Source organism: Letharia lupina (genome assembly GCF_014066315.1).
Source record: "Letharia lupina isolate WasteWater1 chromosome Unknown contig_4, whole genome shotgun sequence".
Classification (NCBI taxonomy): Eukaryota; Fungi; Ascomycota; class Lecanoromycetes; order Lecanorales; family Parmeliaceae; genus Letharia; species Letharia lupina.
The window spans coordinates 1673229-1687503 of record NW_023502973.1 but is presented as its reverse complement, the minus strand read 5'-3'; the positions used below and the strand labels follow the sequence as shown (position 1 = coordinate 1687503).

General features: G+C 22.7%; 1 protein-coding gene across 1 annotated transcript; it reads left to right on the top strand.

Annotated features, from left to right (window-relative positions):
* Nucleotides 1–12868: 12868 nt before the first annotated feature.
* On the top strand, nucleotides 12869–14269 carry HO133_008063 (uncharacterized protein; the record flags this gene model as incomplete). The annotated part of the gene is made up of 1 exon (XM_037298931.1): nucleotides 12869–14269. One exon carries the CDS (start codon nucleotides 12869–12871, stop codon nucleotides 14267–14269), a length of 1401 nt encoding a protein of 466 aa, XP_037156267.1.
* Nucleotides 14270–14275: the final 6 nt, after the last annotated feature.

Sequence of the window (14275 nt, the reverse complement as noted above, 5' to 3'; positions counted from 1 at the left end):
AGAAGTTATTAATAAATATAAAGTCTTTATTATTAATAATATCATTTCATATACTATAATAATATACTATTTTAAAATAGAATACTTTTATTAATTTAATTATATCGATTATAATAGATATAAAAAAATATTTTATTATTTTTATAAATTAATTTATTATAATTAGAATAGTATTATAAATAATACTCTTATATTTACTCGCTAATAAGTTAATAATAAAATTTATAAAAAAATTCTTTTATAATTTAATAATAATAGAAAGTAAATTTAATTCGCTATAGAGATAATATTACGAAGTCTTAATTTATTAATAAATATTATATATCTTAATATAATTAATAATTTACTTTAAGCTTTTATTCTAATAATATTTATAAATAAATAGCTTATATATCTTCGTAGTACTAAAGTATTTAAATAATAAATTATTATAATATTTACTAATAAGCTCTTCTCTTAAAATCTTATCTTTAGAAATATAAAGATAATTATTATATTTTAATAATTTCTCGAAATTTAAGATTTATATTTAATTATATATATAATACTTAATTACTAATTTATTAATATTAATTTAAAAAGAGTTTATTTAATTATTATAGATTTATAAATCTTATATTAATATTTTTATTAATCTTTAAAGTATATTATAAATAATCTCTTATATAATCTTAGACTTTCTTCTAGAAATAATTATTTAAACGCTAATAATATAAAATATAAATGTTATTATCGCTATAATCTTTTTATCTTTTTATAACTACTTATTATTAATTTAAAATATAAGTTTATTCTATAATATCGATAGTAGTTTAATATTTAATAGCGAAGTTCTTTTATAATTAAAGCGTTATAATAATAGATTAATAGAGTTTAATTTATCTACTCGATAAAAAATTTTAAAGTTATAAATAATTAACTTTAGCGTTTAACGAGCTTAATTAAAATTTAATTCTTTCTATTTTATAAAGTCTTTAAAATTATTATAATTTATTAAAATTTTAATATAAAACGTATTATCTTCTAAATAGTAATATTATTATTTTATAAACGCTATAATAGCGAGTAGCTCTTAATTATAAATCTTATAAAAGTATAGCTTTTATATCGAAGTTAAAAGCGTTAATTTTAAGATATAATTTTAAATTTAAATCGTAGTAATATAGAAATAGCGTAGTTATAAAAGTGCTTTAAAGCTATTAAAATGCTAGCTTAATACTATCTATCTATTTTAATAATTTAGATTTTTTACTATTCTTATTTTCTTTAAGTAAATTAATAAGTAATATTATTATACTAGAATAGCTATAAATAAATTATTAATAAAATTTAATAAAATTTAAAAAGACTTATATATCTCGATAATTTTTTAATTTTAATTACTTCTTAATAATAATAATATATTTTTAATTTATTATAATATTTTTAATAGATATAATAAACTCTAGAAACTTAACTCGTTTAATATAAAATTAATATTTTTTAAGATTAGCGTATAATTAGAACTAGCGTAAACGCTTAAATATTTATTTAATATATTATTAATACTTCGCTAAATTAGTATTATAAATTAGAATATTATTTAAATATATTATATATATTATATTTATTAGACTTATAAAAACTCTATTAATATATATTTAAAAAGTTATTAAAATATTAATAAGTTTAAAAGATATAATTAGATATTTAAAGTAATTATAATAATTACGCATTTTTCTTTACTTATTATCTTTTTTAATCTAAACTTAATAATAGATATTTTTAAGATCTAGCTTTATAAAGACTTTAAATTTATATAAGCGATTTAAAGTCTTAATAATTAGAGGTAATAAATATCGATTTTTAATAGTTATTATATTTAGATCTTAATAATTAATATAAAAATAAAGCTTTATATTTTTTTTAGAAATAAAAAGAATTAATACTTCGATTAAGAAAGTTAAATAGTAAATTTAATTTTTCTAAAGAAAGTTTTTTAAATAGCGTTATAGTTTCGCTAATTTCGTTTAAAATAGATTATATAAGAAATTATATAATAATTTTTTATCGCTTTTAATCTTAATAATATAATCTTTCTATTTAAGTATAAATAAAATCTCTACTTTTTTATTAGAAAAAATATTATTAAACTCTAATAATTTCTAAGAGAGTTTTAGATTATATTTATTTTCTAATTTATTTCGCGCTACCGCGACGTATATAATCGCGAATATATTTAGTTTTTATTTAATAATTTAAGTAAATTTAATTAATTCTTTAATTTATAATTTATTAGCGTTAATTTTAAATCGCTATTACTCTATCGCTAAATTTAATAATATTTATAATTAATTTAATTTAAATATACTTAATATAATATTAAGATCTTTTTAATTAATAATATAAAAGAGTATATTATACTCTTTACTCTAATTCTAATTATTTATTAATTAATAGTTTAGTAAATACGCGCTATAGTAATATATACTTTAATTACTTAATACTTTCGATTATAATAAGATAGTATTACGAGTAAAGGCCTATAAATTAAATTCATAACCATTTTTTTTAATCGAGGCTATCGAGTAAATTTTAGTAAGCGATCTTTGATAAGCGATCTTTAGTGAGCGATATCTGAATTCCTCGCTTTTAAATATCTATAAGATTAAATTAAGAAACTCTTTTTTTATCTAAAAGCCTATATTACGTTCTATAATTTAAATAAAAAATTTAAAATTTTTAATAGAGAATAAAAAAGTTATTCTAAAATTAAATAATATATACTTATTTTTTAATTAGAGCTGTCGAGCGAACTTTAATAAACGATATTTGAATTTCTTACGCTTTAATAATTATAAGATCGAATTTCAAAAAAATTTTATTATTAAAAAGCGTAAGTTTTAAATTATAATTTAAAAAAAAATTCTTAAAATTTTAATAGAAAATAGTAAAGTTATTAAAAGGTTAAAAATAGAAGAAGAGATTTTTAATAATTATAAACGCTAATTTATTTACCCGCGGTATTTAATTAAAAAGCGTAGATCTAATAAATTAATAATTAGCTATATATATAAATTTAAGATTTTCTAATTTAGCTCTATCTTATTCTTTTATATATACTAATAAGATTCTAAATTTTATTAAATTACGAACTTTTATAAAATTAAATTAATATACGCTTTAATATCGAGTAGAGTAATGAGTTATCTCTATTTACTCTAAAGCTTTATTTACTTCTTTATAAGAATAGAAAAGATTATCTCTATTAATCGTTATTCTTATCTCGCTTCTAAGATAATTACGAGGTTTAATCTTTTTTTATTAATACTACGTCGATATTAATAATAAGTAATTTATTAAGATCTAGATATTTAGATATCTAATAACTCTATTTATTATAATAAAAATAATTATTCTTTTTATAATTAGAGTTAAGAAATTTAACTTTATATTTTACGCTATTCTCTTAAATACGCGCTACTTTAGCGCCGTTATTTAAAATCGATTTAGATTTCAAAATTCGCTTTTTTAAAAGCTTATTCTTAATAGATCCCTCTAAAGACTTCGAATAAAAACCGTTATTAAAGCGTATATATTCTAAAATCTTTTTCTATATAATAGTTTAAATAAGAATTTCTTTTTATTATCTCGATATACTATTAATATTTAAAATCTTATTTTTAAGCTCTAGTCTAACTTAGTTAAGAAGAAATTAATTTAATACTTTTTAGAAAATAAGAATAAATAAGCCTTTAGCTTTTTTAGATAAATTTCAAAAATAAATATCTTCTAATTAAAGCGATATTTAGCTTTCTCTTATTTTTTATAAGTAAGAAAATAGCGATTTATTAGATTCGTAATTAAATTAAATAAGAACTACTTAAAGAATTTAAAGATTATATTCTCTAGATTATAGATTTAATAATATCTATATTATTAAATATTAAGATCGTTTTTTAAGAATTATATATAATAAAAAATCTTAGCTTAGTTAATAATAAAATATTTAAGATTTATAAAAAACTTAATTTCGACTTCGCGAAATTAGCGTAAATACTTTCTTTTACTAATACTCTTATAAAAATATATTCTTTTAAAGCGAATTATTTTTATATTAATTAATATATTCGTTAAAGATATAATAGTAATTAATATAAATAAGCTCTCGCTAATTATAGATAATAAGCTAATATTATAAAGCTTATAATTATAAACCTCTAATATAGCTAACTCTTATTCTTATTTTAAATAATAATTTTTAACTTTAATAATTATAAGATATTATTTTATAATAAGATTTTTTATTAATAAAAAACTTTCGAATTAATTATTAACGCTATAGCGATTATTAATATTATCTTTATTATTTATTATATAGTTTAAAAATAAACTCGATATTATAATAATAATAAACCTTTTTTTTAAAAGATAAAGAGATTAGAATTATAAAAGTATAGTCTATTAGCGATTAGCTAGCGAATATAGATTATAAAAGATATAAAGTCGTTATAGAGTTTAATAATATATTTAATAGTAGAACTAATCTCTAAAAAATATTAAAACTTTAAGATATATAAAGTAGATCTATATTCGTTAAGTCTTTAGATATACGAGATATATTATTAAAATTAAACTCTAAAAGAAATCTTAACGTAATATATACGATATTAAAGTCTTAGCGTAAGTAGCGCTAAGGTCTATAATAGCATTAGATCTAATAATACTTTTAATAATAAAAGATTAAGACTCGCTTAATCTCTACTTAATTAAGTATTTTTATATATTTATATAAAGTTAAATAATTAGTTCTAAAGCTTTATAATAAGCTCGAGTTAATTATACTCTATTAAAGAATCTTATAATATATTTAAGAATTTAATATTAAAGATATTAATCGAATCTAATTTATAGATTATTTTAATAATTACTATATATAGTATAATAATTTAAAGTAAATATAAAGAGTTAAGAAATAGAGAATAAATAGTAATAGAAAGTTAAAGTTAATAGTTATTAACTATATTATTAAAGAAGATAATATATCTTTTAATAAATTAAAGATCTCTATAATAAATTATTTAAAATCTTTAAGTTTACGCTATATATTAAATATATTTAAATTATATAAAAATAATACTCGCTAATAAATAAGATAGTTTCTTAGTAAAAGTATATTATATTATAAGCGATATAAACTAATCGAATTATTTTAATATATTAATTATCTTATTTATCTCGCTATTTATAACGTCTTTTTTATATAATAGCGTATATTATATAAAGATAAGTCGATTACTTATTTATTAAAGATAAATAAATTATCTCTTTATAAGATTAAAAGTTATTTTCTTAATTCTATTAATATTAATAAGAGTATTATAAAAGAAAACTTTAAGATTATTAAAAATATTTATATAGAGTAAATTAAAATTTTATAAGAAGATCTCTATTAAAATATTAATTTATATCTTATATATAGCGATTAGTCTATATTCGCTTAATTATAAAGTATTAAATAACGTTATATTAAGTAAGAGATTTCTAGTTTTAATTAAATAACTTAATTAATATTTATATTATCTCTATTTTATATTAAAATAGTTTATTTAACGATTATTTATAAAGTTTATTAAGAGAATACTTTATTACTTAACCTCGAAAAGATTAATAAAATTAACTTAAAAATAGTTAATTAAGATAATTGTTCTTAGAAATCTAAGTAAACAAATTATAAATTTAATAATCTATTATATTTATAATATATTTAGAACTTTTAAAGTTAAAAGAATATTAGATTAATAGAAAAGAATAACTTCTAAGTATTAGATAAGTTTTTTATTTATTTATTCTAGATTTAAATAATTACGATATTTTAAGTATATATTTTATCTTTTAATAGCGAGTAAAGTTATACTATAATAGAGTATTAATTTATTATTTATATAATCGAAGAGATAAATAAGATTATAATCTCTATTCGAAAGAATCTATTTATTAGAAAACTAATTAATAAAAAAAATACTATTTATTAGAATTATATAAAGTTCTTATAGAGTATAAAGCTATATTTTATTCTAAAGTATAATATTAAATAAGATAATATTAATTTAATTTCTTATGCTTTAAATCGAATATATTTCTTCTTTTATAAATCGAGGTTTTATTATTACGCGAAATTAATACTTTAATAAAAGTATTATACTAATTATAATAGCGATAACTTCGCTATTAATAAAAGACTAATCTAAACTATTCTTTTTAACTCTTTTATTAATATAATTAAATAATAAGATATATAAAAAGAGATTAATCTATTTAATAAGTATTTTAATAATAAAATAAAAATTATATTTCGTAAGCGATATAATTCTTTATTTGATTTCGATTATTTATTTAAATATATCTCTCTTAATACTCGATTTTTTAAGAATATTAAAAAATTATTTTAATTATACTTTAAGATCTATTAGAATAATTATTACTTAATAAAAAATCTCGCTATGAATTTATTTTAATATATTAAAGAGTTATAAGTAAACTTTATATAGCGAGATAATAATCGATTTAATATAAAAGTAATATTAGATTTATTCTTCGACGATATAGCGAGTATAGCTAAGATCGTTAATATATATAATAAATAATTATTCGATAATTTATTTATAAATAAGATCTTATTAGAAGAAAGAAAAAAGTTAAATTAAAAGTTAGATAATATAAATAATAATAATAATATAAAATATTTCTATTTAAATATATATAATAAATAGACGTCGTTTTTAAATAAATAGACTTTATCTAAAGTCTACTTCGAAGTTTATAAAATACGCTATAATCTTATTTTTTAATTATTAATATTTAATTATTTAGATCTTTATTAATTAATAGTAATACTTTAGAAAATTTATTAAATATATATTTTATATTAATATATCTAAGAACTATTTTTAAAGCTATATTACACTATTATTAAATCTTACTATTACTATTTAAACTCTCTAATATTTTCTTATATATAGCGATCTATAAAGAAAGATATTTAAAACTTATTAAAAGCTCTTATAATGTTAGTTTAAAATTTAGTATTTAAAATTTAAGAGTACTCGAATTAATTAGATTATATTATTTAATAATTTCTTCTTTATCTAAAATTATAATCTTTAATAGCTATTAGATAATAAATTATCTATCTAATTATTATTTATTTAATTTTTCTTTAATTTTCTTTAAAATTAAAGTCTTATAATATTATAATATTATATTAATAATAAGAGTTATAGCGTATTTAAAAAGATAATATCGCTATTATTATCGCTATCGAAAAACCTCGCTAGAAGATTTCTTTTTCGCTTATATTTAAAAATATAAATTATTAAATAACTTTATAATTATTTAATTAAGAGAGTAATAAACTTTAATACGCTTAAAAGAATAGTATTTAAAATATTAATAATCTTCGCGATAGTTTAAATAATTAATAAATAAGTATAATAGTTCTTTATAAAGAAATAATATTAGAATTTCGCTATAGTTAAATTCTTATTTTCTATCTTTATATCGATATTTCTTTATACTAGTTTTAATTTTAAAATACTATTATTCTAACTATATTTAAATTATTTACTTAATTTCTAAAGCTTTTAATATATAGCGTTTTTATTTTTTCTCTTATTAATTCTTTATCTGTTTATTAAAATATCGACTAATAGAGATTTACTCTCTTTTTACTTTTATTTCTTTATAATTAATACTATTCTAGTTAAAAAATCTTTTCTCTTCTAAAGAATACTTAGTTTCTTTATAGTTAAATTAATCTTATTTAATCTATTCTCTTATTCTTTTATATCTCTTATATATATTTCTCTTATTTTCTTTTATAATCCTTATCTTCTTTTTTATTAAATTCGCTTTACTCTATTTAATTCTTTTCTCTTTAATTATAACTATAATAGCGTATATCTTAATAATCTTAATTTACTCTCTTCTCTTTATTATATCGATATTATATTTATTATTAATAATAGTAATCTTTCTAAACTAATATCTAATTATTCTATATAATCTATATTTATATTAATTTTTCTAATAAGAATTTTACTTAATATATTAATTTATAAAAAAATTTATAATAAGAATAAAGTTAGTTTTATTAGTTTATTTCTTTATAATCTTTTTATTTAGAAAGATATTTATCTCGATAATATTATCGATATTAATTCTATAATATAATTTTATATATTTTATCTAATCTTATATAAATAATCTCTTTTATATATTATTTAATATCGTAAATAATATATAATATATAACTCTTTCTTTAGACTATATAATTAGAGTTTTTATAAAAATAATATTCTTATAATAATTATAGTACTCGATAAAATAGATTATTATTATTACTTTAATCTTATTAAAATACTTTAAAAAGACCTCTTAAATATATTTAGATTAAGATTAATTAATAATAATATATTATTCTCTTAATATTCTTATAAGTTATTTAATATTTATTTTTTATTTATTTATTAAAGAGATAGCTAAGTTTATAAATAGTAAGTTAATTAGATTCTTCTTAACGAATTAGATAAAATTACTATATATATTTAATATACGAGCTATACGACTAGCTCGTTACTATATACTTAATAGAGAATAAATATTTTTAGATAATAGTTATTATATAATAAGATATATATTTAAATTATTAATATCTATTTCGAAAGCGTTAATAGTAATAAGAAATCGAATTTTAAAGATTAATATCTTAAATTTAATAGCTATAATTTTTAGTTCTTCTTTATTTATTTCGCTATTATAAGTTCGAAAAAGTTTTTTCATCTCTTTTATTATTTAATCTATATTTATATACTATTAAATTAACTAGTTAATAATTTTATAGTTAAGATAAATAGTATTAATATAAATAATAGTCTTATTAAATATATAAACTAATCTTTATATTAAGAACGATCTTTAACGAGATCTCGATAAATACGTATTCTATTAATATATATAATAAAGATATAGAATATAATATAATCTGCTAATAGATATATGTATAGTGTTAAGCTATTAATGCCTTAGCAAGAAATTCATAACAATACTCACTAAGAAGAAGAAAAAGTAGCGTTCTCGCTGCACCCATTAAAGATAATAGAGATATATCATATATAGTAGCCCTGTTTCTCCAACTCTTTCTCCGCTAGAAGAATCGAAAGTACACCCGATGTGCTGGCTGGTAGATATATGCCCTTAGAGTATGGCTGATATAATATAGCCATTAAGTGGGGTCACAGGTGGGCGTATTTCGTAATAATAGTTGTCAGGGGCCGTAAGGCATGACGTGATAGGGCTATGCCTGGTATACGACAGGTGTAATGGCAGCCAATGATCGATAGGAAGTCGTAGCTTCGTGAGGGCTACTGCATCGATAACTTAGTGAAGAGATCGAGGCCCGGCGTAATTTGTAGGGCTGTAGGGTCCGTGTAGGTGCTGGACTAAGGCGAGGTAGGTGTCTAAGAGAGACTGGAGATACTACACTCAATGAGAGTGGTATTCTCTATGGATTTCTCCGGTAGTGGGTATCAGCACTATAGTGTGCATAAAGGAAGCATTAGTAGGGTCCGTGTAGGTGCTAGACGAAGGCGAGGTGGGCGAATACAATAAGAAGGCTACCCTAATCAGAACCAGGGTGTTACTATCATTGTTAAGGACGATCTTTAACGAGACCTCGATAGATACGTATTCTATTGATATATGTAATAAAGATATAGAATACAATATGGCCTGCTGGCAGATATATGTGTAATGCCAAGCTACTAGTGCCTTGGCAAGGAATCCGTAATACTTTATATTAAAAAATAAAGATTCTTAAAAGAACTCTTCGATTTTTATAGAATCTTAATACTAAGTATAATATTTTTATAATTAATAAAAATCTTTATAATCTTAATAAGTTTATTATTTTCGAAATTAATTAGATATTAATAGATATTTAATAATTAATTATCTAACGTCGTTAAGATCTCGAATTAAAATATATTTAAAGTTAATACTCTTATATTATAAAGCTTATTATATTTAAAATAAAAGCTATCGTCTTATTAATAAATTATATATATCTTATTAATAATAATAAGACTAAATCGCGAGATAAAATCGATATTTTTTATTATAATAATTTTAAATATATTATTACTTATAAAGATTTTAGAATTAATAAGTATATATATATAGAATTCTTTAATAATATTATATAGATTATTTTTATTATTATTTTTATTATTTAGAATAAAAGCTTTAATATTAAATAATATATTAATCTTTCTTTATTAATCTAGTTATAGTATATTAAATAAATAAATAATTATTACTATATTATCTAATTTTAATAAAAATAAAAAATAAAAGATAAGACTCTTTTTAAAGCTCGTTCTTATTATTAAAATAATATCTTTATTATTAAATAAATAATAAATAATTTATATCTATTTTAATTTAAGTTTATTTTTAATCTCGCTTAGATTTATATATTATTATTAACTCTATAATTTAATTAGAGTATAATACTATTAAGTATTTATATTATCTAGATATTTTAAAATATCGATAATCTTATAATTAGTCGCTATTATTATATTAAAAATAAAATATTAAATATTAGATTTAAAAGTAATATAAGAGAAGATATTAATATTATTAATAATATATAAAATATTATTAAAGTTATAATAATTACTTTACTCTTTTATATTTTTATAATATCTAAAATATCGCTTTAATAAAAGCGAGAAAAAGTTTAATTCGCTATTTATTTTTTAAAATTTTATAAAATCGCTAAAGTAATCTTCGCTCTACTTTTATACGCGAGAATTAAATATATAAATTTTTAAATTTCTTTTAATTCGAATTATTAAAAGTTTTTAAACTTTATTATTATATAGAGAAAGAATATTATTATAAAATATAAAGAGATTAATATTTAAAGTTTAAAGATATTTTATTATTATTATTATAGAGAAAGTTAGATATCTAAATATTCTTAATATATTTTATATTTATATAAATTTATTCTAAACGCGCTAATCGCGTTAATATTATTTAAAATATATATATTATAATCTCTCTAACTTCTAAATAAAGTATATTTAAATTAATATATATTTTTATAAAGATAATATTTTAAATATTTAATTTTCTAATTAAGAGTAATATAATAAATCTATTTTAATAATTTTTTAATTTAATTTATTATATAATGTTTTAATAATATTAAATATAATACGCTATCGTCTAAGATTTTCTTAATAAAGATTAATTAATTAAAGATAAATATTATAAGTATTAACGAAGATCGCGATTTCGAATTAGCTTATATAATAATAATAAATTATTTAATTTTAATAAAAGACTTAAATACTTAATTAGCGATCTCGATAAACTTATTTTCTTCGCGATTAACTTTAAAATAATTATAAAATAATTATTAAAAGTCGCGAATTTCGTATTTCAATTAATTATTATGGATATCTTATATAAAATAACGATTAATATAGCGATTTTATGGTTTTCTACTTAGACTCTAAAGGAGGGGTATATCGTAATGAGCTTGCGATATGATTAACCCCCGAAGCGAGGAACGAGTGTAGGGCTGGCCATAGGGTACCCCGCTAAGCGAGTCTGAATACTGAGACTAATTGGCGCCCAGTAGCCACGCACCTCTAGTCGTTGAACTTCTGTATCTTGATGTCATGCCCCAAGTGACTTTTCGTAATTGATGAAAGGATACAACGTGAGGGATGGATGGATTCTTTGGGACACACTCAGATTTCCTGATACGGATCCTAGCATTAGGGACTTTCAGACTAGGAGTTTTCAAGTTCTGCATACACTATCTTAACTGTCTTACGCTAAGAAGATACTTTCGGGCCTCTAGATCGCCGTTAGTGTTATTTAATATTTAGCGTAATTCAGCTTTTAGCACGTTCAGATAGCTAATTCAGCTTTTAGCACGCTCAGACACACTCGAGGGCTTGCATTAGCAATTCAGTCTAGACATACTAAAATCAGATTACGCTAATAACGAAATCTACGAATATATATAATAACTTTATACGTATTTATTTAATTAAAAAATTTTATATATAAAATTTATTCTTTATATAATTCTTTATAACTCTTATATATATATCTTTTTCTAATTATTATTATTTATTTATTTATAAGGGATTGAAAGTTTTAGTATATGTGTTAGTGTGTCTTAGTAGACTAAGATACGTCGTTATTCTGAGGGACACTAAAATCTCGGAAATTACGATCCAAAGACCCGAAAGTAAATTCTTAGCGTAAGACAGTTAAGACAGTGTATACACAGCTTAAAAACTCCTAATCTGAAACCCCCTATTATAAAGTACGCTCCCACATAAAGGATACCTCAGGTAGGTACCGAGGTACGGATGACCGCACCAAAAGTTCTGCCAGCGCTAGTTCTAGCCCTAACCCTAGAGTACTTTCGGCCCCGTAGTGGGGGACCCTACTCCGTAGAACTAAAAAGTACTTCCTGGGAGCACCAGAATTTCAGCGTTACCCGAGATTTTGGCGCATGTGTCTTGGCATGTGCAGGCTTATGCTGTAGACCATGCTGCCTTGTGAAACGTATCGGTGTCCGTCTCCTGAGGCCATCGATCTCTCTTTATGATGCTGGCGTGCTAAATATCATTAATGGCCGGCCGGACTGACGGCCGGACTGACGTCTGAGGGTTGTCTAGATCTAGACACTGAACTTCCATACGAGTACATCTTTCATAGCTTTGAAGGCGACGATTCTGTTGTCTGTGGGCCTTCAAGACAAACTTACGCAATCAAAGACCCTCTTGTTTATCGGACCATGGCGCCAGGAAATGGTGCCACTGTACAGACGAAGCAGCGTAGCACTCGAGTACTCAAGGTGGATGCATCCAAAATTGGCCGCTTTGTCTTTGATGATCCCCAGCAGTCTTTCCTCGGAAATTGGCAAGTTCAATTGTCTGGCGATGGTCCCGATGCCGCCAACATGTTGGAAGCTGTGTCACAGCTTCGAGACAGTGACATACCGGTGGCTTTCCCTACGGAGACTGTCTACGGTCTAGGAGCAGACGCAACTCGCAGCTCCGCCGTTCGCGGAATATACAATGCGAAGCAGAGACCATCTGACAATCCTCTCATCATCCACATCAGCTCACTCTCCCAGCTTCGCAATCTTCTCCTCCCCAGTAGTTCTACTGCTGCTTCTCCCAACTCTCCCCAAGATCCGGTTCCACAGATCTACCATCCTCTCATCTCTCGCTTCTGGCCCGGACCACTCACCATACTGCTGCCTTTGCGTACACCGTCACCGTTAGCATCAGAAGTCACCTCGTCGCTCCCCACAGTCGCGGTCCGCATGCCATCATCACCACTTGCCCTTGCTCTCATTCAACTCGTCGGTGTTCCCCTTGCAGCACCATCTGCAAACGCTTCTTCGAAACCCTCTCCTACCACCGCTGCCCATGTTCTGCACGACCTCTCCGGACGTATCGACTTGATACTTGATGGAGGCCCCTGTACTGTTGGTGTGGAGAGCACAGTTGTGGATGGCTTAACAAGTCCACCAGTGATCTTGAGGCCTGGAGGGGTGTCAATAGATATGTTGAGAGCTTTCCCTGGTTGGGAGGATGTGAGGGTCGCATACAAAGACGGAGCAGAGACTGGTGTGCCAAGAGCGCCTGGAATGAAATACAAACATTATTCACCAAATGCAAAACTATTCCTGTTTCATGGCCAGTTAGACGCCGCGCTCGTGAAGAAATACCTCAAGGGAGGAAGCATTGGTGTTCTGAGGACAAAGACGTGGAAGGCAGGGCTTTTGTGGATGAACCTGCAGTCTTCCGAAGCCACTGGAATAACAGAAACAAACGGTCATCCACATTCTCGTAACGGAGACGATCATCAGACCACGGAGAGCCTAGACGCTAGAACGGAAATCGAAGATCACAGACAGCAGAACACGCTTTCATCCGTTTCTTCTGCGCAGCATTTTCAAGTGCATCTGGGTGATGAGCCCGAGCAACTTTTGACCGATCTCTGGACTATTGGCCTGGGTCCTGATACGGCAGACATAGCTCGAGGCTTATTCTCTGCCCTGCGAGAACTCGATCAAAAAGGTGTCAACATCATTTGCGTAGAAGGCATAAACGATAATGAGGGCGCAGCAGCAGCTGCAGTGATGAACAGACTTCGGAAAGCTGCAGAAGTAGAAATCATTGTTTAAACAAAA